This window comes from Lissotriton vulgaris, chromosome 3_2, assembly GCF_964263255.1.
Source record: "Lissotriton vulgaris chromosome 3_2, aLisVul1.2, whole genome shotgun sequence".
Lineage (NCBI taxonomy): Eukaryota > Metazoa > Chordata > Amphibia > Caudata > Salamandridae > Lissotriton > Lissotriton vulgaris.
Genome location: NC_141690.1, coordinates 112541611 through 112568242, shown reverse-complemented (window position 1 = coordinate 112568242; position 26632 = coordinate 112541611). Strand labels below are relative to the sequence as shown.

The following is a 26632-nucleotide window of genomic DNA, read 5'->3' as shown; positions in this document are numbered from 1 at the left end:
AACAGAAACAGCATCAGTGACCTCAAGCACAAAATAATCATCTTTCGGAAAACTACAAAAATCCTGTTCAGAAATCAGCATGTGTGAAAGAAAACCAACCGTCAAATTACCTCCTCCTGCGATATGCTGCCGTCTTGGAACTCTGGCCCTCATTTTGGGGATTTGGCGTAGGGTAGTGCAGGAAGTCAGCTTGCTGTGCTGCCCTATGCCAAAGTAAAAGGGCAGGAATGTACTGTATTTATGCAATATGGTGCAATCCTGCCCTTTCTCCCTGGGCTGGCGCCAACGCAGGATCCTTGCACCACGGGGGCACCTTCCTGCACAGAAACAAACCTAACATGTGTTTTCCTTTTTCTATGTGTGCTGCAGAATGCAGCACATAGAAAGCGGAAGAAAAGAGGAGAAATTAAGGACCATATGTATCAAGCAAATTCGCATTTGCAAAGGCCGAAATTCGGCCTTTGCGAATGCGAATTTGCTAAATGGTGTGTATAAAGCAAAATCTGGTGCAAAACAAAGAATCGCAAAATTTGCGATTCCTTATTTTGCAATTGCATTTAAGGAATCGCAAATTTTGCGATTCCTTAAATGCAATGTATGAAGCAAAACAAATTTGCAAAATGTCCTTAAGGAATCGCAAATTACCATCAACTTCTAGTTGGAGGTAAGTTGCGAATTCCTTGAAAAATGCACATTTTTGCATTTTTCAAAGTGACCTGTGACGGACATACATGCCCTTGGGGCATGTATGTGCGCCACATGTGCACCCATGCATATTTCAGGGGTGCAACAGGGTGTCCTTTGGACACCCCTGCACCCTTGAAATTATTCTCAATTTGCGATTAGCAAATTGTGAATCGCAAATTGAGAATAACTTCCTATTCATTCCTTTGGGCCTCCTGGCCCATAGAAAAGAAAGGGAAAGTATTCCTTAATTGCGATTCGCAATTTGCTAATCCCAATTAAGGAATTTTAAGAAATCGCAAAAAAAATGCTATTTTGTGCATACATACCTATTTGCGATTCTCAAATAGCGATTTCTTAAAAATCGCTAAATGAGAATCGCAAATCAGGTTGATGATACATATGGCCCAAAGTTATTTCTCCTCGTTACGCTTTACCTCGGAAGGCGTAATGTTTTGACACTTCCCCAGGTTTACATGCGCTTATAAATCTGGAAAGTGTCAACATCCATGGATGCTGCATGGGAAAACCCACCAGATCACCCATGGAATGCTTCCAGAGCACAGATTAAGGCAACTCAGCGATTTGCACTGCCTTGCCTTACTTCATATCTATGGGGCCATTCAAAGCCACGGATAGTTACTTTCTGGGGCCTCACGGATATGATTTCGAAATTTGCGTCACCAGATCGTCACAAAAAGTGACTCGTAAATATGCTACTTTATTTATACATGTTATAAAGTCAGTCTCAGCAGGCCATATGGTCAGTGCACATTATAACCTGTTTCTCATAGAGATGTTCAGTTATCCACAATCAGGAAAGCACTTCCCTCTAAATTGTGGGGTCACGCATTTTAGAATCCTCAAAATGTTCAGATTGAAAGCTGCTATTTTCTCTGTGCCTATCAAATCTGGAGGTAAATCGGGCCATTGCCAGTTAACTGTTACCCATATCTGCTGCGTCTGCAGGTGCCACACGAACTTTGATTTCTTCCTAAGCAAATCTTTCAGCAGTTCTGTTATTATTCTAAACTTGCACTTTTGTACAGCACTCATAGAGCCCCAAAAAGAACAGCGACCCTTATGGTGAGGTGCTTGTGCAACATGTATGAACAGGAGTTTTCTAGATGGTAATTCCTCTATTTCTCAACATTTGTAACACACTTCTCAAAAAGACCTTATGTTTAGCAACAGACTTTGCAAAAATGAAGACGTCATCTTTAAAGACATTCATTGGTTTTTGAAAAATAGAAATGTATACTATATTAGTAACCATTCTCAAAATAAAGTAGGCTAATTGGGGTGGCAGACGCTTCTCTTACTTAGCATGCAAGCTCTGGAACTCAATGTCCCTCTCTGTCTCATTGAAATCTCAAACAAACAGGCTCTTATTTAGGAAATCTTTGAAGACATGGCTTTTTGTCTCCAGCACTAAGTAGGTCTCCCTCTTTGTTATCCCAGCTCCAGGGCGCTAGCAACAAGACGCCTCAGCATTTGTGCCCTCTATAAAAACTTTACCTACATACTAAACGTGCTGCCATTTACAGTAGTTCTTCCCAAAGTGATGTTGCTATTAAATAATATTAAATAAGGAAGGCACCTGTACAAAGTTTGTCCTTACACATATCATGTTCCTGTCTATTCACAGGTGTCTAGAAAACACGGAACCTCAAGCTTCTCATGGTCAATATGATGACACTGGCTGAGTACAATGACAAAAATATTTCATACCATAATATTGTCATCACGGCAACATTGTGCTGCTTCATTATCTCCTTCTTGCTGTGCCCGCACTAGGACCAAAACCCTGAAACCGGTTCTCCATTTTACATTATCAACAAACCTGGGTCCTTCAGACATCCTGGGACCGTGCTCACTATGCACTCTGTCCATCATGTTTTTGAGTTTCCTAAGTCGCCCTAATTAGGAGCGGTATGCCCGTATGTGGGTCTCGTGCTCGCTATACAACTGAATTCAAGTTAGCCTTGATAATGAAGGGTGGTACCTCGAAACCGGTCCCAGGATGCTTGTTTTCTTGTCCAGGGAGCACCTGGCCTCCCAGTTTGGGCCGGATTGTTTCCATGGGGAGCAGGGTCAAAACTGATTTGCATATAGCGGAGTCCAAACTGGGGTGGCATGGCGAGAAAAAAACAATGGATTGAACTCAGATCTATGACTGGGGGTGAATGCTTGACTATCTCCAGCACTCTGTCCATCATCTTTTTGAGTTTCCTAAGTCGCCCTAAGTGCGCCGGGTATGCCCATACGTGGGTCTCGTGCTCGATATACAACTGGATTCAAGCTAGCCTGGCTAATGAAGGGTGATGGCTTGAAACCGGTCCCAGGATCTTGTTTTCCGGTCTAGGTAGGACCTGGCCTGCCAATTCGGGCTAGACTGTGTCCATGGGGAGCAGGGTCAAAACTGATTTGTATATGGCTGGGTCCAAACTGGGGTGGCATGGTGAGCACAAAATGATGGATTTAACCCGGATCCATGACTGGGGGTAAATGTTTGAAAATGTTCAGCACTCTGTCCATCTTCTTTTTGCGTTTCTTAAGTCGCTCTAAGTGGGAACGGTATGCCCATACGTGGGTCCCTTGCTCGCTATGCTGCTGGATTCAAGCTAGCCTGGCTAATGAGGGGTGATACTGTGAAACTGGTCCCAGGATGCTTGTTTACCGGTCCAGAGAGGATCTGACCTGGCAGTTTGGGCTGGGCTGTTCCCATTGAAAGAAGGGTCAAGACTGATTTGCATGTGATGGGTTCCAAACTGGGCTGACATGGTGAGGAAAAAAACAATATATTTAACCCAGATCTGTGATCTTGGGGGATGTTTGACAATGTTCAGCATTCTGTCTATAATCTTTTTGTGTTGCTATAGTCGCCCCAAGTGGATAGGGAAAGCCCAGATGGGGGTCCAATGCTCACTATGCTACTGGATTCAATCTAGGTTGGCGGATGAGGGGTGATACCCCTAAACTGGTCACAAGGATGCTTGTTTTCAGTTCCAAAAAGGACCTGGCCTGACAGTTCCCGGCTGTACTGTTTCCATGGTGAGCATGGTCAAGACTGCTTTGCATACGGCTGTCTCTGCAGTGAGGGAGGAAGAAGTCCTACCCTCTGCGTCCTCTTGCACCCAAAAGAAACTCCAAGGGCTTGTCAAGCTTTCCTCCCGTTGTGGAAGTCTGAGGGACATCAAAGAATGCCTTGTGCCCTGCCTACTCATCCAACGGGGCACTTTTACAACTTTTTGGTGAGCCCCCTGACCCGCTTTCACCACTTGCAACATATGTCTCTCTACCGGCTGCCCAAGCCCTCCATGACCTGTGATTACGCCCTCAGGCACCGTGAACAAAGTACCGTGCTGCAAAGAACAAGGGTTGTGGTGATTCCTAATCATCGGCGCTGCCCCCTCATCAGCTGGGCCCAATGCACTGGAAATTGTCAAGTGAGCGAACACCACATTGCCTGGCAACTCTACTCCACTGTGGGGTGCCTTTTCCAGGTTCAACACGTCACTTCCTCCGCAGGTCGGAGGTCGGGGGCGGGATCTGTGTTCCCATCGGGTTTCCGCGCATAAACAAGATTTAAGCCAGCAACCGGAGACTCGACTAGCACAAGCTGAGGACCAAGACCTATACAGGTAGACTGCTGGGTGACGGCTCAATTGAAGAAAGTGTTGCTAATCTGCGCTGACGCCCGGCGCACTCCCCTGTTCTAGACAGTGGCGATGTTAACTTTTAACAGATGGCCCTGAGTATATTTTGGCGCACTAAATAGAATTTTCTTGTCACACCACTTTTAACATCTACCCCAGGACCCCCGCTTAGTCAATCCAGTCCTATGTGACGAAGTCAACCTCCCCAAATCGGGTAAAGTATCATTGAAATGAGAGAGCGAATGCATGATATGTGATTGTCTGTGTGTTCAGGTTAACAATATATGTATATACATTCATTTATTGAAAACTGTATACCAGTTGGTGCAATTGAGATTGCTTTCGCTTGGTGCATGCTGTTTTTACTGTATCAGACTCTCACACTGAGAGCGCTAGTATGCGAATAACCTCGCCACCTACACAGAAAGCCTGTCACATATAATTCCAATATGCTTCAATGTTATGGTTTGAGTGGCACAGTGAACGGGTGGTACCTCCACATAGAAGCATGCACAACTTTGAAGGCATGCTCACCCTGGCGGTACCCACGATGCCCCATTGGGGCAAACACACAACGTAATTTTGTCTGTAATGTATGTTATATGGTGTCTGTCCCTATGCTCCTTTTCAGATGGAGTCTGGCAGATGACACACGCACACTTTTAACATACCACAAGGAGCAGCTACTCTGCCCTCACTTTACTGATAGGATAGGGACCTCCCATCCTTTTATTTCCCTCACATAGGGGGTAAACCCTGCCCTGAAGAAAGTCAAGGACCTTTACGGCCACTATGGACTGAAACATGTCGGCACTAAAGTCTTAGGACCATAACACTCCAATAAAGACCCCATTTTGCAATTTTTTAATTACCAAGACAGACCCAAGAATAAAGGGAAACCAGGGATCTGCCTGAGGTATTTTATTTTAAACCCCCCCTTGTTGGGAGCTATTCAAAGAGCTCCCTTCTAGGGGTCGGGGTGACCCGATGATGAAGCTTGACACCACTATGGTTTGTGAGGGTAATTAAAACAAAAATAGTTTTTTTATCCCCACATTCATGGTTGGGTTAGGTACAACCTTTCACTAGAGAGTTCTTTCCCCTCCTTGTTCTTGGTTCCCCCATTTTGGGCACAGCTAGATCTCTAGCACCACTGACCACTACGTGGTTAATTGGAGTATTGTTTGTGATTTATATACTACATAGGGAGGATATACTCCGGTAATTATCCTCTCAAACCCTTTAGGTGTTGGGATATCTCCTAGCACCTCTTGTATTTACTGTGTAACTTACTTAACCTAACTGGAGTGAGGGTCCCTACTTGGACAGGATATATACCACTGCCAACTATAGACCCCATTTTTAACATTACATAAGGAGGACGGTGCTAGCTTGTCACTGTGAGCTCCCGAGCAGAGAAGTAAATGTTGCTTATTCCTGAAACTATATCAGGTCGGAAAATCCTCTCCAAAAGCCACTACATGAGGGTGGGCTATGGCTTTGTGGTTTGTTCACTATCTGTTTCTGTTGCTTCCTGTCTTCATGAGGCAAGCCTTTCCTTTGTGTGTGGATGAGGATCATATCATGTCTTGTATAGTTCATCCGCTGTGCTGTTTGTCGTAACAAGAGCATTTATAAGCTGCTGGATGAAGGCTCTGATTTCTTTTTTAAACTCCATTGGCACTGTTAGGGAGGCTTTCTCAAAAAGTTGATTGTTTTCACTAACATTATCTCCTACCACTATTTATAGTTTATGGCTAATGACCGGCCTCTTCCTTTTTCTATCAGCGTCTTCCATGTCATTTGGCTCCTGGCTTGTTCTGCTGTCTCAGAACTCTTTGAAGGTGTTGTCCTCTTGTCAAGTGCTCCCTAAGACTATTGAAGGGAATGGCTGATGTGCATTTCATCAGCAACTGCCAAAGCAATGGTCACAATTTGCGCCATGATCTGAATCTAAATTTTGATATAATGTAGCAAAAAAACGAAACTGTACATCTGGTCAGTTGTTCCCTAAGTTACAATATACATGTGTTGTCCCAGGTGGAGTCCGTTGATCTCAGGGGACAGGCATGTCAGATGTTCCTCAGATATGTTAGAGATACCAGACTGGAATTCTGAGGGAACTGTTGAGCTGAACTGCTTGAGTGTTATTGTTGACCATGATGAATCTTCAGTAAAAGACTGATTGCACTGATGTGCTGATGCATGAGTCTCACACAACATGACCTGAACAGTATGAACCTGTGTCTCCTGATTATATTTTACTATTGCTTATTAGTTGGTTTGTAATATGACACTTATGTCCAATGTTTTGGTTTATTACAGTATGCAAGAATCAGCTCAGGAATTATATATATCATGTTGAATGGGTCTTCTCCAGGTGGAGCCTTTCCAAGTAAGAGGTAAGAAAGAACCACAGAAAAGAAAAGTATATACGCCAAGTGGGATTATGTAAAGGACAAGTGAACAGTGCCATGCTCTTTATTTGTATATGCAGGATTTAATGTCGATAATAAGAAATGCATTATGCAATAAATGCTGATCCTTATCTAATCTTCTCAATGGGGCATGATTTGTGACCTCCTTAGGCTAGATAGATTTGTATTGCAGTGTCTTGAGTTCTTGGGCCACAAATACAAACAATTTTTAATCTGCAAGGTCCTAATTACAATTCCATACGAATCAGAATTAGGAAACAGCAATTTCAAATGTATGAAACTTTCATTTGAAATTCCCAGTAGGTCGCATATGGACCTGCCTCATTAATATTCATCAGGCAGGTTGCAATTTGCGACCCATTGGAAATCGCTATAAACACAGGAATGGTGGGCTGCCGGGGACAGAGAACCACCATGTTTGTGTTTGCTTTTAAATAAAGCAAAGGTTTTTTTTTAAATGGAGGACATTTTTTAAAGGAAAACGGGATGCGTTTCAAAAACAATAATGAAACTTTTTATTTTTATTTTTCAAGAGTAGGCAGTGGTCTGTGGGACTACTCAGGCAATATGTGGCAAAAGTAATGTGAAGAAAGAGTTCAAAGGAGAATTACTCAAAAATCATACATTTTAATTGTTTCAACAAATAATGTTTATATTTAAAAGCAACAGTCAATAACTATCAATAGTATATTTAAAATTCATTCTATTCTATGTACTATTGATAGTTATTGACTGTTGTTTTTAAATATAAATATTATTTGTTGAAACAATTAAAATGTATGATTTTTGAGTAATTCTCCTTAGAACTCTTTCTTCACATTGCTTTTGCCACATATTGCCTGGGATTGTTGCTTTTCATTGTATGTTTTACCCTGTCCCAGGAATTATATCCAATTACAGGGGGTCCTTGCTACTTGCAAGTCTGTGGGACTACTGCCTGCTCTTAAAAAACGTTTTTGCATGCATTCCCAAAAGGGAAGGGGTCCCTTAGGAACCCTTCACGTTAGCTAATCGATTAGCACTAAGTTGAAATTGGTGTTAAAAAGCGAATGTTTTACGACCGCATTTCGGTTGCAAAACATACCTACATAGTACTGCGAGTCGCTATTTGGAAGCAAGGCCCTTAACATGCCTCTAATACTGAATCGCTAATCTATTTTGCGATTTGGTCATAGGTTACCGAATTGCAAAATAGGGTTTTGTACATGGGAAAATATTATTTTTTTGTCGCAAACAGAATTGGGCAGTTTGCAACCAAAAATAAGCTATGTACATGTCTCCTATTGTTGTGTTCTATCTAGGACCCCGATCAATATTGTGACCTTATGCCCCTATACGGCTATATTCAATACATATACCTATAATGGCATAAACGATCAGAGCCATATTTCAGTAACTCGTCCCTGCAGCTCATTCCAGTACATGACACAGCAGAAGCCACTTCCTTAGATTCCTAGATAACACACCGAGTTCTTTCGACAGCTCAAACCCCCAGCAACCTGGGAAAGCCCCGCTTGCTTTGTTTTGATTAGTAATAGAACTCTTGCGAGCACTGTAAGAACGACCAGTTCTTAGTGACATCTTTATTTACATCTTATGTCCAAAAACTTACGTCAAACTCGGCACCTTTCAGGTATAAATAATACCGACGTTGCCTTAAGCAAACACGACGGTGGTGGTGAATACTGGAGCAGAACAGCTGTTCCTTGCAGAGCCCAGCAGATGCGAGAAGGCCACGGACGCTGCCCCTCCTCCTCCTTGACGCGCTGAGAAAGACGCTGTCTTTTCTCCTGCCGAGAAAATCCAGCTCCGGCGTTTCCAGCCTACACTTGCGGGTAACTGGAATATCGAGTCCTGAGAGGAGATACCAGACCTCCAACATTCTATTCCAGAGGTACGGTGCTGACTAAACCCTTAGAGAGAATTCTTGAAGCAAACCCTTGGCAAAACCAACTTAACTTAAACTGCTACTTACATACTCCCTCCCATGTATTAGGCTTAGGTCAGGTACACCGGGGTAGGCGTAGCTAGAAGCACCAGTTGAGGACGTTAGCCAAATGTATATATGAATGTATATATTTTATTAATTTTAACTATCGTATGGCTAAGAAACCATATCAATGCTTTTACAGTATTATTTCGTAATACTCCTTTTACTGTACGCACTTTTTATAATAACAAGTCTTGCAATTGTGGCAATTCATTTCTCTTGCATGAGAAGGAAGACTGCTCAATAAATAATATCTTTTATTGAAAACGCCCGTCTCTCTATTCTCTGCATACTGGTGAAAGTAATTCTGCACAACTGACTGAGTGAAATAGCTGTCTATTGTTTCACACAACTCTAGAGATTGACTCTTATTCTGAGGAGCAAAGTTGTCATGTTAATGCGGTTGTCGGAAGCTGAATCCCTTCTTGTCTGAGCCAGGGAAGCTGATCACTTCCTATTCAGTCAAGAAAGTTTCCAGTGACTTCTGAGCTAGCTGGCGCAAACCTAAATTAAGTCTAACATAGTCAGTAGAGACCTAGAAGACCGCGGTCCTACGTCTACACTGCTGTTTATGTTATTCCAATGCGCAGGGCCTATAGGGAAAATAGGAACTACACTACACCATTGTTATTTGTTGTAATCTGACATATATAGAGAAACACAGATGCATACAGAAAGGAGGTAACTGTTTCTTAGTCTTTACTTTTGCTACATGATAGTAATTATGCTTAAACTGTTGGAATTTACAAAAGCAAATGGCTATTCATTCTAGTTCTTGCATTTCCTTAACGAATCTCAAAGTAGTTAAACAGTAAAATGCAATCCTGCAAAAAACGAAGATGTAATCTGCATTCTGCTCTCCTAACTGTCTTTAACAAACTCTCTTCTTCATTTATCAGATTCATCTTTTAAAGTGTACAGTTGATATATTGTTTATTTTAGGTCTTGCCACACCCCCTCGCCAAAACACATTTTTGGATAGCCCCTTTCAGACAATGGCTACTATGATACAGCTTTAACATCTGATTGAGTTTTAGTATCAGCACATGTAATTTCGCCGATGTGAGTTACTTAAAAAACTATGGCCAAATATACCAACATTAGAGATAGCGATTACCAAAATTGCTAGGAAGTCGCTATTTCTAACTCATAGAGTTTCATTTAGCGATTCCTAGTGGGTCGCAAATCGACCTACCTCATGACTATTAATAAGGAAGGTTGCAATTTGCGACTCGCCAGGAATCGCTAAAATCACAGGGATGGTGGCCGATACCGGTCAGTAGACCACCATGTCAGTGATTGCTTTTAAATAAAGCAATCTTTATTTTTTAAATGCAGCACGGTTTAATTGAAGGAAAATGGGATGCGTTGAAAAAAGAAAAATGAAATGTTTTCTTTTCATTTTTTAAGACCAGGCTGCTCTTAAAAACGTTTTTACAACCATTCACAAAGGGTAAGGGGTCCCCTGGGAACCCCTTCCTGTTTGTGAGTGGCTTACCACCTACTTGAAGTACGCAGTAAACTGCGATTGTTTTGCAACCGTATTCCGGTTTCAAACATGCCCCTGCAACTCGCTATTAGGAAGGGACACCCTTGGCATGCCCCTTCTTAATAGTGACTCGCAAACCCTATTTTGCAAGTTTGTAATAGGTTATCAACTTGCTTAAAAAGGTTTGGTACATGCTAGAAGCCGTTTTAGCTGTCGCAAATGGGCCGATTCTACATTTGCGACCTTTAAAAAGTGTTGGACATCTGTCCATAGGTGCCTATAGACTGCACTGTATAGTGGTATGTTACTTTTTATAGGACATGTGTGGTGGGTTAGTGGCATCAGTATGTAGCTCCATGTGGGGACTTACAAAGTGATTAGCACCCTGGGCGTTGGATGCTGACCAGCCTTTCAAAATGCTCCCTTTGTGGGCTATAGCTATGTCACATAGTACAATTGCAGGATTCTGTATGCCACCCCCGTTTCTCCGGTGTGCTGGTTTCCCGGTGGGATGCATTCCCCCTCCACCCACAACTCCCTCCCAGTCTAAGGGTATGTTTTGGAGCATGTAAGGTATACAGCAGGGAGAAGGAGCTGCCTCTCATCTGCAGAATGGTGAAAAAGCTGCTCCATTTTTCCACTGCGCTTCTCCTACTTCATTCTGAAACTTTCCAAGCTCCACCTCTAGCATTGTTGGAGGAGGAAAGTAAGTCCAATCAACAACAGGAAAGTGAAAAAATATAAATTGGAACATTTGTTTATAGTTTTTCTACTTCTGTTTGAAAATTGGGATTACATTCCCCTTCAGAAAAACAAGGAGATCAGCCTGGAGAGTTATGTCTCAAACACCCAGTACCCAGCACTCCTTTCGCATCTGAGTGGGTAGAGTCTCTGCTGAGCACTGTGCATTGATCCTGGCACAGATTTAAGGGTCTGCAGCATTTGAAGTGTGGCGATAAATGTTACCATGGCTCATGGACTTAAGTCATCTCCCCTCACACCAACCCTAAGAAAAAGGTAGTCATTCACAATACAGTTTTCGCTGCAAGGCCAAATAGATTCACAAAATTTGGCAAAGCAAATCCGAACGCGGCATCATAAATTGATGTTCAGCAGTAAAAGTCAAGCGAATACTGTTTATGTGACTGCTGCACTGGCTTTTGCATTTCTGTGTTTTTTTATTTTTCTGACTCTGGTTAATTGAATTGTATGCCTCACAAGGGCTACACAATTAAAACATTTTCCAGGAAATATTTTTAAGGATTCTTGAAGTGTGACATATCAACCAAGAACAAACAGTATCAATTTCAAGTACACTTCTTGGAATTCATTTTACATGCATTTATTTTAATGCAACATATGTATACACCGAATAGACAAAGCATTAACTAGACCAATGCTACTGTAAACGATGATTTAGTTTTGCCAACAGTATGTGGTTCTTGAGATTTAAAATAATCTTATTCTGCGTTTAGGTGATAGTCATTTCTACGGGCATTGTGAAGCAAATGCCTACACTGAATGTGTAACATGATATCAATACAAAATATTTAAGTTACACAGCAAGACTGGTTCTAGATGTGAAGATACAAATTAACATCTAACTCACTGGCTCCCAATCACAAAACATTTCCTATTTCAAGCTATTATGCATCACTCAGTCAGTCAGTCAGTCAGTCAAAATTACCTTTATTTGGTTTGTCACAACCATAAAGTATACATATACAGTTTACAATTTAAAAAAAAAAATCATTTTCTTAAAATATTTTTCTATTTTTTCGGTTCTTTAAAAGTAAAAACATTATTTTACAGTTCACACTCTTAAGTTACTTCGGCCTTTGAAAGCAAAGTCTCTACTTTTTTCATAAATTTCACACCGCAGCATATTAAAATGTTCGAGCCTGCACCCATCCAGCTGGTGATTGCCTGCCTGCTGGTACGGATCTGAAGAGCATTTAGAACTGATTTCGGCAAAGTTCTTCTCTCCTCTTTTATTGACTCGCACGTACATAATAAGTGACTTAAGGTTTCTGTGTGATATCCGCATAATCTACATCTTGTTTTTTGTTGTGTGTTTTTCCAAGATGGGATCAGATCTTTAGAAGAGTGGTCGCCCAGTCTAGAAGCTAAAAATGTAATTTTAAAAGATAGACGGAAATGTGCCGCAAGGTAAGGTTGCAGTTTTAATTGTTTATATGAATTTAATACAGTCCGGGCATGTCGACGTTTGGCCAAGGTCTTTTTATCTTCTACCAGGGAGAGCGCTTTTGCGTTTAATTTGCAGATCTTTTTGAAGGATGCTTCTTCCAATTGGCTGTTCCATATTTCCTCTATTTTAAGGGTTTCCAAGGTTGTTCGCAAATCCTCACCCCAAGAGTTTGGTTCACATTGCTCATACTGTTTCTTGATTTCCAGCCAGCATAGATTATTTAGTGAACCTGGTTCTGGTTCTGCTGATCTGAGCTTCCAGCACCATTTCGCTAAGACTGCTTTCCTTTGGTAAGTTTGATTTTGCAGGCCAAATTCCAATCTTATTTGTGCTGGAGCTGATCCTTTGTAAAGATTGAACACCGATTTGTATATTTTTGTCTGGAGTGTGTTCAGAATGTCGATTTCTTTCCCGTGCCATATTTCTAGCCCGTAGGACAGAGATGGTAATACTTGGGCTGCCTTCACCTTCAGAAGATGTTCGTAGGACGGCATTCAAGTTTCTTTTGGAGTGTTCTGTACGCGAAAGTCAGTGATTGGGCTCTCGCATTGATGTTTTTTTTTTGGTGTAATATGGACATGTTTTTACTTAGTGTGACTCCTAAGTATTTATATGATGTTGTTTCTTCGATATGTTTGTCCTTAGTGTACCATTTGAATGGTCGTCTTGTCGTAATTTGACGATGGCTGAGTTAGCGCTTAGCTGTGCTACACGTTTTCCGCTTAACTTGGCTATACTTGGAAACGCCATTTTGTGTGTTACGGCGGCCATCTTAGATCATAAGCGGCCTCGTGGCCAGCGTGCCCTTTAGTCCGTTGTCCGTGCCATTGACCACTCGAGTTTGCCCAGCAACAGGCTATTTTTAGTACTGGTCAAGCCTGTACATGCGCAGTCCCCACTGACCAGTCACTCCTCAGGAATGTGCCGCCAAACTGACCAGCGGAGTTGTAACCCCTCCAATGAGCTGGCTGTGTTCCAAAAATGACCATATATGTACATAACGCTCTGTAACTTTGTACCGCCTATTGTTTTATTACCTACAAATTGTATAAAAAAGCGAGTCACACCCATGTTCGGTGTGATACTTCTTGCATTACCGAAGGGTGCTGTAGGAATGTACCACCACCCCATGGGGTCTTAATAAACTTGTTCTTTGAATTTTTCAGTTTCCGTGCCAACAGTTCTTTCAATGTAAGTGGGTTATCTTCGGAGCATGTAGGCCTTGGGAACCCGATACTACAAATTGGCGACCACGAAGGGACTCATCGGCGACTCGGATGCCCGAAGGAGAGGTCGTGACGAAGGTTTGGAAACTCGCCATGGACGCGTACGCTGCCACCGAGTGACCCGAGTCTTGGCACCCGCGGTGTTTTTTCCTTTCCTTCTGATCTGACCTTCCAGGTGGCGCCGTTCTCCGACTGAGTTTTCGATCGTCTGCGTTGCTGGATAAAGTGCCGTTTGGCTGATTCGATTAAAAGACCTTGGCAGTTGGAATCTGGACCTTTGAGGCTTTGGGTAAGATTTGTGATCGGTAAGGTAGTCTGCGGACGCTTACTGAAGTTCTATGATTTGTGATCGGTAAGGTAGTCCTCGGACGCTTGCCGAAGTTCTATGACCTATGACTTTGATTTGAGTTAGCTAAAATTTGTGAATTTTTGAACTTTGAATCTATATGTGTAGTGCACTTCACATAGGCAGGCATGTAGAGATGTTTCTCAAATTTTGTTTTTTCCCTTTGATCGGCACATTTGTGTGAAGTACTGTAAGTGCCATTTTATATGGTATCGTGCTTTCGTGATACTTTTCGAACATGCCTGTTTTAAGCACACTCCGAGGGATGTGCTGTCTTGGAAATGGTACCACAATTAGGATAGCGCAAGGCTGCTCGAGATAAGGCTTTACAGCTTGAGGAAAAGGAGGCCCAGGAAAAGAAAGAGAGGGAGGAACGGGAACGTAAATTGCAAACGACTGGTCAATTCCCTATTCGACGACCGCTTTATCCTGTCCTTAATAATGAAATTGATGATTTTTCATTGCTAGATCGATCACCGCCTCCGTACGTTTCGCCTACGGCTCCAACTACAGAATCGGATGACGAAGGACAGGATAAGCCGGGAAATAAGGGTGTATCTGGTGTCAGGTTTTCTGCGGAGAGATCCGCACATTTACGTAGTTGGGCTCGTAGAGTGAATACGAATTTTGTTTCTCAGTCTGAAGTTGTTACTGAAAGGGGTAATTGGACAGACCAAGAATTACTGTATTTTTTGGCTACTTTGGTAGATGAAGTTGTTACCGCATATCGTCAATTTTCAGATACGTTAGAACCTAAGGCTGTGTCAGTTCATCGTGAGAATCTGGATAAAGGTTTATTTGATCTTGCAGATGTCGATGCCCTTTACAAGCAACTGATCCAGCTGCGAGATGAGACTACCAGATTGCGGGACGAGCGGAAAAAGAATAAGGAGTCCGGGCCGGAGTCTAATGGGCAATCTAAGGAGTGTTCTCTCTGGGGTTCAGATAAGAGTTCTGCGATGCATGTTATGCCTATGCGTGAAGCCGCACCTTTGTATGTCCCACCAAAAGGGTAAGGTACAGATGATGATAAAATGTCAAAGGATGCGAAGGGGTACTTTATATATAACTGGGTGTATACGCCTTGGAATAGAGCGGATGTTATGGCGTTGAAAAATTCTTTACCTGACCTTCGTAAAAATCCGGCAGCGTTCTATGAAGGGGTGGAAGGGGCTATTTCGTCTTGTGTGATGACTCTTGTCGACATAGATCTGTTTTTTGGGTTAATACTTCCGCCTGACATGTGGAGACAAATTCGTAAAAATAATGATGAAAAAATACTTGGGGGAACATGGAAAGAAATAAATGCAGCTGATTTAGATAGGGAACCGGCATGTAAGCCTTGCCAGTTGATTTTAGACCTCCCGGCGGCTATTTTAAATAAATTAAAAACGCTCGTACCTTCTAAAAAGATCGATTGGACCATGTTAGCTTCGTGCAAACAAAAACCAGATGAAACGGTTTCAGATTTCTTTACACGCTTCGAAGAGGCGTTTCATGATTACAGTGGTCAATCTTTAACAGATGATACAGGTCGGCATTTGTTTGTAGATAAGTATGTGGCTAATCTCCTACCGGAGATTGCAAAGCGATTGAAATCGAGTGAAAGTTCCTGGGCCACGGCGACCCCTGCGTCTTTGTTGACTATGGCTCAGTATTATGAGCGGCAGGAGTTGGAGGCTAAAGAAAGTGTTGATAAAAAAGCGAAAGAATTGAAAACGACGGTGATGTTGGCACAGGTTCGTGGAACACAGGGTAGAGGGATTGATAGAGGTAGACGAGGTGGAGGCAATACGTCGTATGGTCGTACGGATATAGCGGAGGATCAATGTGCTTATTGTAAAGAGTTTGGGCATTGGGCTGAAGATTGTCCGGTACTTCGTGAACAACGTAGCCAGCGTGGTCGAGGAGGCGGTAGGTCGCGGGGCAGTTATACGGGGGCGGGAGGTGGTGGAGGTGATCGTGGAAGGGCTGAGGAGAGGGGCCGTGGCCAGGATGAACGAAATACTTTTGATAGACGAAACCAATATCAGATATCGGAGGGTGAGAATGTGGAGCACCAGGATTATGTGCATGCATAGGACTGCGTAGGATGGGGTACGGAACCAATTGAAGTACCGGTAGATCAGGAGGGTCCATATGTAACAGCGGGCATTTTGGGTTCTACTGATCAATTTCTAGTCGACACCGGAGCTACTCATAGCGCTTTGTCAAAAAAATTGGTTCCGAGGGCTCCCCTGTCTGGCGAAATGATAACATGTGTAGGGTTTGATGGCACACCCTCCCCTAGCCCATTGTCAAAACCCCTGGCACTTTGTCTTGACAAATTTTTTAGTTTTGGTCAATTTTTGCTATCGCCCTATACACCAGATAATATCCTGGGCATTGATTTGCTTAAATATTTTCGAGCAACGATACGGTGCGCTCCTGAGGGAGTGCGGGTTATCCTGAATGACAATTATCCTGACCCAAATAGGTTTTATACTATACTAGACATTCCAGCTTTGGCCTCTCTCCCGCACACGTTATGGGCGATCTCAGACACGGATGTGGGGGAGATGCGTATTCCACCTATTCATTTCACTGTTAAGGAGGGGGCCTCTCTGCCACGGGTGCCACAGTATAAGATTTCAAGGGAAGGTGAAATTGCCCTGACTCATATTGTTCAAGATTTGATAACTGCAGGAGTGGTGGAAGAGGTTCCTTATAATGTTTGTAACAGCCCTATTCTTCCGATCCTTAAGAGAGATACTGACGACAAGGTCTATCGGTTTATTATTGACTTGAGAGAAATTAACAAAATTGTCATTCCCCAATACCCGGTGGTGTCCGACATTACGACCTTGCTTACACTGGTACCACCAACGGCAACTACCTTTAGTGTAATTGACTTGAAAAATGCGTTCTTTTCCATCCCTGTCCATCCTGATAGCAGATATCTGTTTGGCTTCACGTTAAATAATAAATCGTATAGATTTTGTCGTGTTCCTCAAGGTTACACTGAGAGCCCGAGTATCTACAGCCAGGCTTTGAAAAGACAGCTTGATTCCTTTGAGTTACAGTCGGGGGGTTGTCCTTATCCAATATGTGGATGACCTTCTGCTTGCTGCAGATTCTCATGCACAATGTGAGGAGAGTACGATTGCGCTGCTTTCTTTTCTGGCACAGAATAATCACAAGGTTTCTAAGAAAAAGCTTCAATACTGTAGACCCAAGGTGACCTACCTCGGTCATCTTTTGTCTAAGGAGGGGCGTGCATTAACATCAGATCGAATTCAGGCGATTTTAGATACACCAGTCCCCCGCACACAGAGAGATGTACGCGCCTTCATAGGGTTAACGTCCTTTTGTAGGCAGTGGATCATGGGGTTTTTGCACATTATAAAGCCCTTGCTAGCGTTACTGTCCAAAGCTACGCCAATGCCCCTTGAATGGACAGATGAATGTCAAAATGCTTTTGAACAATTGAGACAGGCTCTTTGCTCTGCCCCCGTATTAGGTACACCAGATTACATGAAGATTTTCACATTGTACGTACACGAGAAGGATGGGTGCGCGTTATCAGTGTTAGTGCAGACACACGGGGACAAGCAGAGGCCATGTGCGTATTTTTCAGCCATTCTTGATCCTGTAGCACGAGGGTTACCTGGGTGTTTTCGAGCAATGGCAGCAACAGCAGTAGCTATAAGGCAGAGTGAGGGAATAGTGTTATCGCATAAATTGTTGGTGCTAGTTCCCCACGCAGTAGATGCCCTGCTAAACCAAACAAAGACCCAATATCTCACAAGTGCACGGTTAACAGGATATGAGCTTACACTGTTGGCGCCACATATCACACTGAAAAGATGTGCTACTCTGAACCCTGCCACTGTATTGCCCTATCCGGTTGAGGAGGGTCAGGAAGAAAAACATCATGACTGTGTTTTCCTGACCGAGGAACAGACAAAGGGTCGTGTCGACTTACAGGATATGCCACTTCCAGATGTGGATGGGGAACTGTGGGTTGATGGATCGTGTTTGAGGCTGCCAGATGGCACGACCTCCGCAGCCTATGCGATCACGACACTTAAGACAGTGGTGGAAACAGCTAGAATACCACAGAAATCGGCTCAAGCAGCAGAGCTGATAGCTTTGACAAGAGCCTGCGAATTGAGTGCTGGCCTATGTGTGAACATATACACAGACAGCCGGTACGCCTTCGGAGTAGCACATGACTTCGGGCTACTCTGGAGAGAACGTGGGTTTTTGACTTCTCATGGAGTACACATTATGCACGGAGAACTAGTGCGGGACCTCCTAAACGCGTTGCTTTGTCCAAAGAAAGTAGCGATAATAAAATGTAGTGCCCATAAAAAGATCATCGACAAAGTGTGTCAGGGAAATGCCTTTGCGGACAGTATAGCGAGACAAACGGCTATGTCCCGAGCTGACTCCCCCATGTACGTGACACAATCCCAAGCTGAGCGATGGAATGATGCTAGAGCGGAGATATTAGATATTCAGAAATCAGCTACTGAATTAGAACTTGCGGCATGGGCAGCAGATGGGGTGCTAGATGATGAAGGGTGTTGTAGAAGTAAGGACATGGAGAAATGGAAATTGCCTGCAGCTTACTTGCAAGTGATGGTCCAGATGACACATGGGTTGGCGCACGTGGGGGCTCTTGCAATCACTCGGCTATTAACACGAGTTTGGGAGCATCCCGAGATTGCTAATACCGCCAAGAGACTAGTTCAGACCTGCCTGATATGTTTGCAGCACAATCCTACAAAGGGGACCCATACTCCGAAAGGAGGGTTCGTTCCACCTTCTGCACCTTTCGAGGTACTTCGAATGGATTACATCCAGCTTGAGCGCTGCAATAACCTTAAGTATGTCTTAGTGGTGGTGTGTGCTTTTAGCAAATGGGTTGAGGCCTTCCCCACGAAAGATAATACAGCTTTGACAACAGCTAAGGTTTTGCTCAAGGAGTGCTTCCCTCGATTTGGAGTTTGCAAATTTTTGTGGAGCGATAATGGGCCTCATTTTGTCGGGAAAATCGTGGAGTATGTGTTGAAAGGCTTGGGGATTCAGCAGAAGTTTCATGCTGTGTTCCACCCTCAGTCAGCAGGTCTTGTCGAGCGGTATAATGCCACGTTGAAACTAAAACTGGCTAAGATTGTGGCGTCCACGTCATTGAAATGGCCGGATGCCTTACCGCTAGCATTGCTTTCTCTCAGATCAGTGCCCCACTCTCGAACAGGCCTCACACCATATGAAGTGGTGTTTGGAAGGCCTATGAATATTTGGGGGGTGCCTAAGCCGCGATTGATACATGATGTGCCTTGTATAATGATGAACGATTATTTGGCACGATTAACAAATGATTTGCTTTCTATTCATCAACAGGTTCGAGAAGCGCTCCCTGACAACTCTACTGGAGAGGGCCATGATCTTCGCCCTGGAGACCATGTTATGATTAAATTGTTTGAGAGGGCGTACAGCTTGGAACCGAGGTGGCGAGGCCCCGAGCAGGTCCTCCTGGCAACTCGAACAGCTGTACGAGTGACCAATAGGAAGCGGTGGATACATTCAACACACTGCCGTCGTGTCTCTCCTGATCTGGTGAATCCTGCTGTGTTGACCGACTTCCAAGAGATTCTGGAGAAAGAAAAGAGCCCAGCTGTGACATCGGCTGAAGTTGAGGGAGCCTTCCCGGACCACACTGTTTCTGGACGAGAGCGCTATAATATGCGGCCACGATAAGAAGATTTTTTTTTGGTTTTCGAGACTGGTTGGTTACCGCTCTGGGGTTTGTGAAACGGAAGCCGGGAATCTCAAGGGGGGGGGATCAGTTCTGCCAAGAGTAGCGACACCCGTCTTGACCCCGGAGAAGAAAACAACGGCTACCTCGGAGCTCAGCACCGTATTTTTCTTTTTTAGGTGTAATACACACACATGTACATTTGAGACTTTGTGAACTTTTCGAACTACTTAAGACTTTGAAAAATAATTGAACTATGGTGTCTTCTGCATCACGGGACAAAAAATTACTTGGTGCCATCCTTTTCGTCTTGACGATTGTGGTAATAGCAGTGATAGCTTGGGTAGTTGAACTTGTGGTGCCTGCACGTGTACATTTGCTGCCGACTACCCCGGCTCCATCTGAACATTTTCACTTCACTTTGCCTTACCATGAAGAACGGCACCGACAGACTTATTTGAACAATAGCTTTATTCAGATCCTGCATCATACACATAACATGACAAACACGTCTAATTGCTGGGTGTGTGGGATGTTGCCCGGGCACCAGAAGAAAGGGGGCACTCCACTCATTCCACTCCCGTTTTCACACAATGGATCTGGCAATGCCTGGTATACTCTCCTCTTCACTTTGAGATGGCCAACAAAAGGGGGGGTGCTTTTCCGTTTGAATAAAATTTGTTACCATGACCGGGATGGGTACCCACGAGCTGAGGGTCCTCGATTTGAATGGGAGGAGTACCGCCCCGATAACGTGTCTGCCCCACGTGTTTACAGAAACCAACGTAACATTAATGTCTCTAGCTCACATGTTATTAATGTTATTGCCACTAAAGCTGATTTGTGTATACGCAATAAAGGTACAATCTCGGTTGGGAAAAGCGAATGCAATACTACACTCACGTTTGATAGCCCAAATGGCATATCGTTTGTAGCATCTCGTAATACGTATTTTATTTGTGGAACGAAGGGTTATCATCAGCTCCCGTTGGGATGGTTAGGCACTTGCTATGTATCTTTTGTATTGCCCCCTGTATTCATTGCCCCACCAATGTATCATAATGACTATATTCTTTATCATGACTTCGTGTTGAATCGTGTTAAATGTGCTGTTGTTCTGGACGACATCGACCAGACGGACACTGCTTTGCAACAGTATGTGGACTTCAATTTGGGACTGTTTTCCTTTGTTGGGGCTGCTTTGAATAGTCGAAAGATACGACGACTGACCCGTGTTGTTGAGGCTGTAGCAAATGATACTGCTATTGCATTAGGGAATATTACCAAAGAACTTCAGATTTCTAGGATTGTTACGCTCCAGAACCGAATGGTTCTAGATGTGGTTCTAGCTGACCATGGGGGGGCATGTAGAATTATTGGAAGCAGCTGCTGTGTCTATGTACCTGACAATTCACCATCTGTTTATGATGCCATTTCAAAATTGCATAAGATAGCTGCTGAAATACGCTCGTATAATGGAACTTGGACTCTTTCAGGGTGGTTCTGGTCAATGCTTACCACTTGGGGTTGGAAATTGCTAACAATTTTATGCATCATTGTGGGGATACTGTTTTGTGTATGCTTATGTATTCAATGTGGCCCCGCTTTATGTTCTATGTGCTTATCGGCTTGCATACCATCAAGACGAGCTCTTGCTCATGACAAAATGATGCTTCATAAAGAAGTAACTCAAATAATGCTAATTGATATTGAAGATGAACACCCTGATTATGTTCACTATGAGGTAGCTTCAGCTAAACGCTAAAAGGGTCGTCTGTCGTAATTTGACGATGGCTGAGTTAGCGCTTAGCTGTGCTACACGTTTTCCCGCTTAACTTGGCTATACTTGGAAACGCCATTTTGTGTGTTACAGGCCCATCTTAGATCATAAGCGGCCTCGTGGCCAGCGTGCCCTTTAGTCCGTTGTCCGTGCCATTGACCACTCGAGTTTGCCCAGCAACAGGCTATTTTTAGTACTGGTCAAGCCTGTACATGCGCAGTCCCCACTGACCAGTCACTCCTCAGGAATGTGCCGCCAAACTGACCAGCGGAGTTGTAACCCCTCCAATGAGCTGGCTGTGTTCCAAAAATGACCATATATGTACATAACGCTCTGTAACTTTGTACCGCCTATTGTTTTATTACCTACAAATTGTATAAAAAAGCGAGTCACACCGATGTTCGGTGTGATACTTCTTGCATTACCGAAGGGTGCTGTAGGAATGTACCACCACCCCATGGGGTCTTAATAAACTTGTTCTTTGAATTTTTCAGTTTCCGTGCCAACAGTTCTTTCAATGTAAGTGGGTTATCTTCGGAGCATGTAGGCCTTGGGAACCCGATACTGCAGTCTGCCTGTGCCCGCCAATCTCACCACTTTCGTTTTTTTGATGTTTAGTTCCAGACCTTCTAAGTCAAAATACTCAGTTAATTTAGTTATCACTCTTTGGAGGCCTATCGGTGTTTGACTTAAGACCACAATGTCTTCTGCATATTGTAATAACTGGATGCATTCATTGGCTAATTTTGGTGGGTGTCCGTTTACGTTGTGCAGGTGGCTTTCTAAGTCTGTCAGGTATATGTTGAAGAGGCTTGGCGAGAGCACACAGCCCTGTTTGAGGCCATTTCTTGTTTTTAATTCTGCGGATATTCGTCTCCCATCACCTAGCTTTACTTTTGCCCACGTTCCGCTATATAAAGCTATTATAATATCAAATAATTTCTGCGGGAGGCCCCATGTTTCAAGTTTATTCCACAAGCGGTCTCTTGGCACGCGGTCAAACGCGGATTTCAAATCTATATAACAAGCTAGTAGTCCGGTCTTCTTTTTTCCTGCTCCTTCAATAAGCAGCGCCAGCGCTGACAGATTAGTTGTACAACCTGTGCCTTCCATAAAACCTGTTTGGAATTTTGGTACAATTTTGTTTTTATTTATCCATTGTCGAAGGTGAATCAATATACAAGATGAAAAAAGCTTTGCCTCGACATCAATTAGGGCTATCAATCTGTAATTTCCCGGTTCCATTCTACATCCGTTTTTATATATTGGGTGGAAGATGTTACCCTGCCAGGACTGCAGTATCTTTTTTTTCCTTGAATATTTGGTTAAATAATGGTGTGAGATACTTTGCCCAAAAATCGGGATCATATTTGAATAGAGCGTGTGGGAGCCCATTGGGGCCTGATGCTCCTTCCGCTTTCAGTTTTTTTATCATGATGGTTGTTTGTTTTACTGTTGTAAGCAAAGTTAGATCTTCTGGATCTCCATTGGAAGAATTTTCATACCGGTCATCTTTTGCGTGTCCAGTGTCAGCTTCTTTCTGAACCATTCCTTTTATAGAATCATTATTTAGTTCTTTGTGTGGTTGGTGCCTGAATGTGTTATATATGCTTTCAATATAATGTAGCCATGTGGTTTCACACATGGACAGATGCCCCCTCAGTACCCTTTAAAATCAAGGGAGAACCGATCAGAACAATCCCCCAAAACCACCCCTTACTAAGAACAGGGGATATCAGTGCAAAATAAAATGATCACTCCAAATCGCACACTCTTTCAAATCTTACTTGTCAAATCCAAAGGACCAGCTATCCGGATTTACTACACAACACAGGACCTTGCATTAGAAAGAGTTGATGGAAAGCATGGGAATAATCTTCGCTATTAATGTTACCTACCAAGGCAGAAAGTTTCAACACCATCGATTGAAAAAACGAATGCCACCAATGCTACAACCTATACCACCTGCCCACATGTGAAAACCATTGGTCCCTCTACAGTTTTTACACCCTCAGGTTGCCAGTGATCCCAAAAAGGCTCCTCTCACTATATTCCTTAAGCCCTGCATGAAACACTGATCTTGATTTAAAACTATTGATCATTCTCTCTCCTGCATTCTCTCTAATGACCCTCTTCTTACCCATCCTCCGTTTCTCTGCATGCCTCCCTCTCTCTGAGTACAACCTACTCTGTTGCATGCCTATTAATCTTACTCTCTTATTGTATATCTGTAAACTGCTCACACCTCAGCCGAAAAAGTACAACAGCTCCTTCTATCCTTTTATGAAACTATATCCCTCAATATTATTAATAACTAACCTCCTCTAGCATGTCTACCCAACCTATGAATCATTTGCATGAACTCACACTAAAGATCATATCAAAGCCCTATTAACTTAATCTAACACAATAAACTGTTGTAAATGCATGGAACTGTTTCCTTGAATAAATGGCAGCAGTGGTAAAATGCTTCAACAATAACCAATAAGCACTAAATTAACCAATGATCTTGGGTTTCCGGAGTAAGCGGATGCAGCCGGCGCACAGGCAAGAGCAGTGGGGCAGTGGGGCGGGGCGGGGGAGCGGGGAAGTCGACAGACGACTGGATATGTAAAATTAAACAACAAAAATAATAAAACCACTTACCTTGTGCTCGCCGTTGGTTTTATTATTTCTTTTAATTAATTTTACCTATCCCGTCGTCTGTCAACTCCCCCCACCTCACCGCTCTTATCTGTGCCGATTGCGCCTGGTAGTAAGTGCTTTATAAAATCACTTATAATACAGTACGTGTAACCTATGACATTAACATTAGTAGCACATAAATGAAAGTGGTAAACCATTTTAAAATGTAAACATCACACACTTTTATGGACAGCAATGTGAATAGAAAACAAAGCACTCACATATATGAAACAAAAGGTTGCATTAAAGCCTCAGTATGGCCGCAGTAATGAGCATAATAGTTTCAGATTGCACATTATTGTGGCTACAATCAGAGGGATTAATTTCTGACAGCTACTTCAGATCAAATACGTCCAAGATAGAGTGCATTAAATGACAAACTATCAGTGTTGTTGATGGGGATGAAAGTTGTTGAAGGATAATAAAACGTAACATTTTGACTAGAAATTGTTTATTAACTGTCCCTTATCAATGTTTTAAGTTTTTTTGCAGACTATGAACTTCCTAATTTCCAAAGTGCTCAAGTCTCTCGCTTTGAAATCTGGGTGAACGATGAAATTGAAGGACCTGATATGTAAGTGAAATCAAAAGAAATTACCAGCATACCCTTTTTTTAATTTTGAAAATTGAAAATTTAATTGAAGAAAAGAAAAGAAAAAGAGGGGGGTACAGTAAGGGGAAGACATAGTAAAAAACATCTTTAAAACCTTAAAAACACATAAATAAGAAGTCTTATATCAATATAAAGAAGATAGATAAGTATATAATACAAGTCTGGTCAATAACCTAAAAATGCAAAAATATAGTAAAAATGTCAATATAAACAGTGATAAAAGTAAGAACATAACAGAATGTCAAGAAGTTTTGACACAGCTTGCTCAGAGATTTTACGTACAACCGAAAGCTTAGCATGACAACCAATAAAATGTGTAACTGGGGACCATAAAAGAGAACGTTTAAGAGCTAAGGAAATTGGGAATACATAAACTGTATCCAATCTGTGATTGTAACATATAGCATACCACCAAGCCTGGAAGGATAATTCAAACACATTTTTCCAATGTTTGGTAATCTGCTGAAATGTTACTCCCAAAAGCAAGTCCAAAATCTGTGAAGACCAGGGACATCCCAACCAATCTTCAGAAATAGAATCCAAAATAAATGTTAACAAATGAGAAAGGGACTGAATGATGAAAATTCAGACTTTCTTCCAGAAGTCCTGTACGAAACACAAAAAAGAGTAAATGTTTTAAATCAGCATTTATGGAAGAGCATGACCAACAAGTGTCAGGGAGTTCTGTATGAATCGTGTGCAAAAGTGAAGGGGACAGAAGCAATCTGTTATATATAAAGAAAAGTGTCTGTGTAGTGTTAGCTGCCCTGGATTTTTTCCTGATTTTAAGCCAAATGTTATTCCATACATGAACAGACCAGTCAAAATGAAGATCACGTTCACAATCCAGCTCTACCTTAGTCTTGTCTCTAACAAGGGTTTGTTTATGTAGGTAGTTATAAATGGCTGATGCTTTAGGTCCAGAACGTAATAAATTTTGAGAAGTAGTAGAAGTGATACTTGTTTGACTTAGGGATGTGGTGGATTTCTGAACTGCTAAATCCAAAGCATGTTGTAATAAAAAATATTTATTAGTAAACTAAGTAGTAAAATTAAATAAAAGTTTGGCCTGAGATAAGGGTATAATTTTATCATTTTGAAATAGCTGATGAACCCAAATAAGGCCTTTTGCCTCTATGATTTCCAGTATATGGGTTTATTGTTAACCATTATACGATGGTTATGCCAGATTGAGGATTGAAGAATGAATGAAGGAACATTTCTAGAGCGCGTGGTTACCCAGGGGAATCCCAGCGCTAAGACGCCAAGTGAACTAAGAGGAGGTTAATGAAAGAGAAAGGTTTTCAACAATTTTCTAAACTTAAAGTAATCAGGTTCAGAGCGTATGTGGAGGGGAATACTGTTCCAGAGTCTAGATGTATGTGAACAGTCGGCCTCCACTAGGTGCATGTTTAATCTTAGGAATTAGGATTAAACCTTTATTCCCAGACCTGAGGGCTCTGTTAGGTACATACGGTTGAATCCATGGACGAATCAAAGGCGGTCGCTTTCCTGATAATGACTTATGGGTAATACGTAGAGCCTTAAATTGAACTCTTTCCTGGACAGGAAGCAAATGCAAGGTAGCAAGGGTGGACCTTACAGAGGAACGTTTAGATATGTTCAGCAGCATACGGGCAGCACAATTCTGTACTATTTGTAGTTTTTTGATGGTAGCCTGGGGTCTCCCAGGTAGATAGCATTGGCGTAATTGAGCCATGATAATACAAGGGCCTGCACCAGAAGTTGTCTAGCAGCAAACGGGAGCAG

The 26632-nt window shown here is 42.6% G+C and overlaps 1 protein-coding gene across 2 annotated transcripts in view; it reads left to right on the top strand.

Annotated features, from left to right (window-relative positions):
- Positions 1-26632, top strand: part of LOC147725394 (ADP-ribosyl cyclase/cyclic ADP-ribose hydrolase 2-like) — a 285451-nt gene that overhangs the window by 218621 nt on the left and 40198 nt on the right. For both annotated transcript variants that reach the window (XM_086964523.1, XM_086964524.1), the window contains exons 6-7: positions 6669-6745; positions 24731-24823. In XM_086964523.1, the coding sequence (XP_086820649.1) occupies positions 6669-6745; positions 24731-24823 (170 nt within the window). The remainder of the gene's footprint in view (positions 1-6668; positions 6746-24730; positions 24824-26632) is intronic.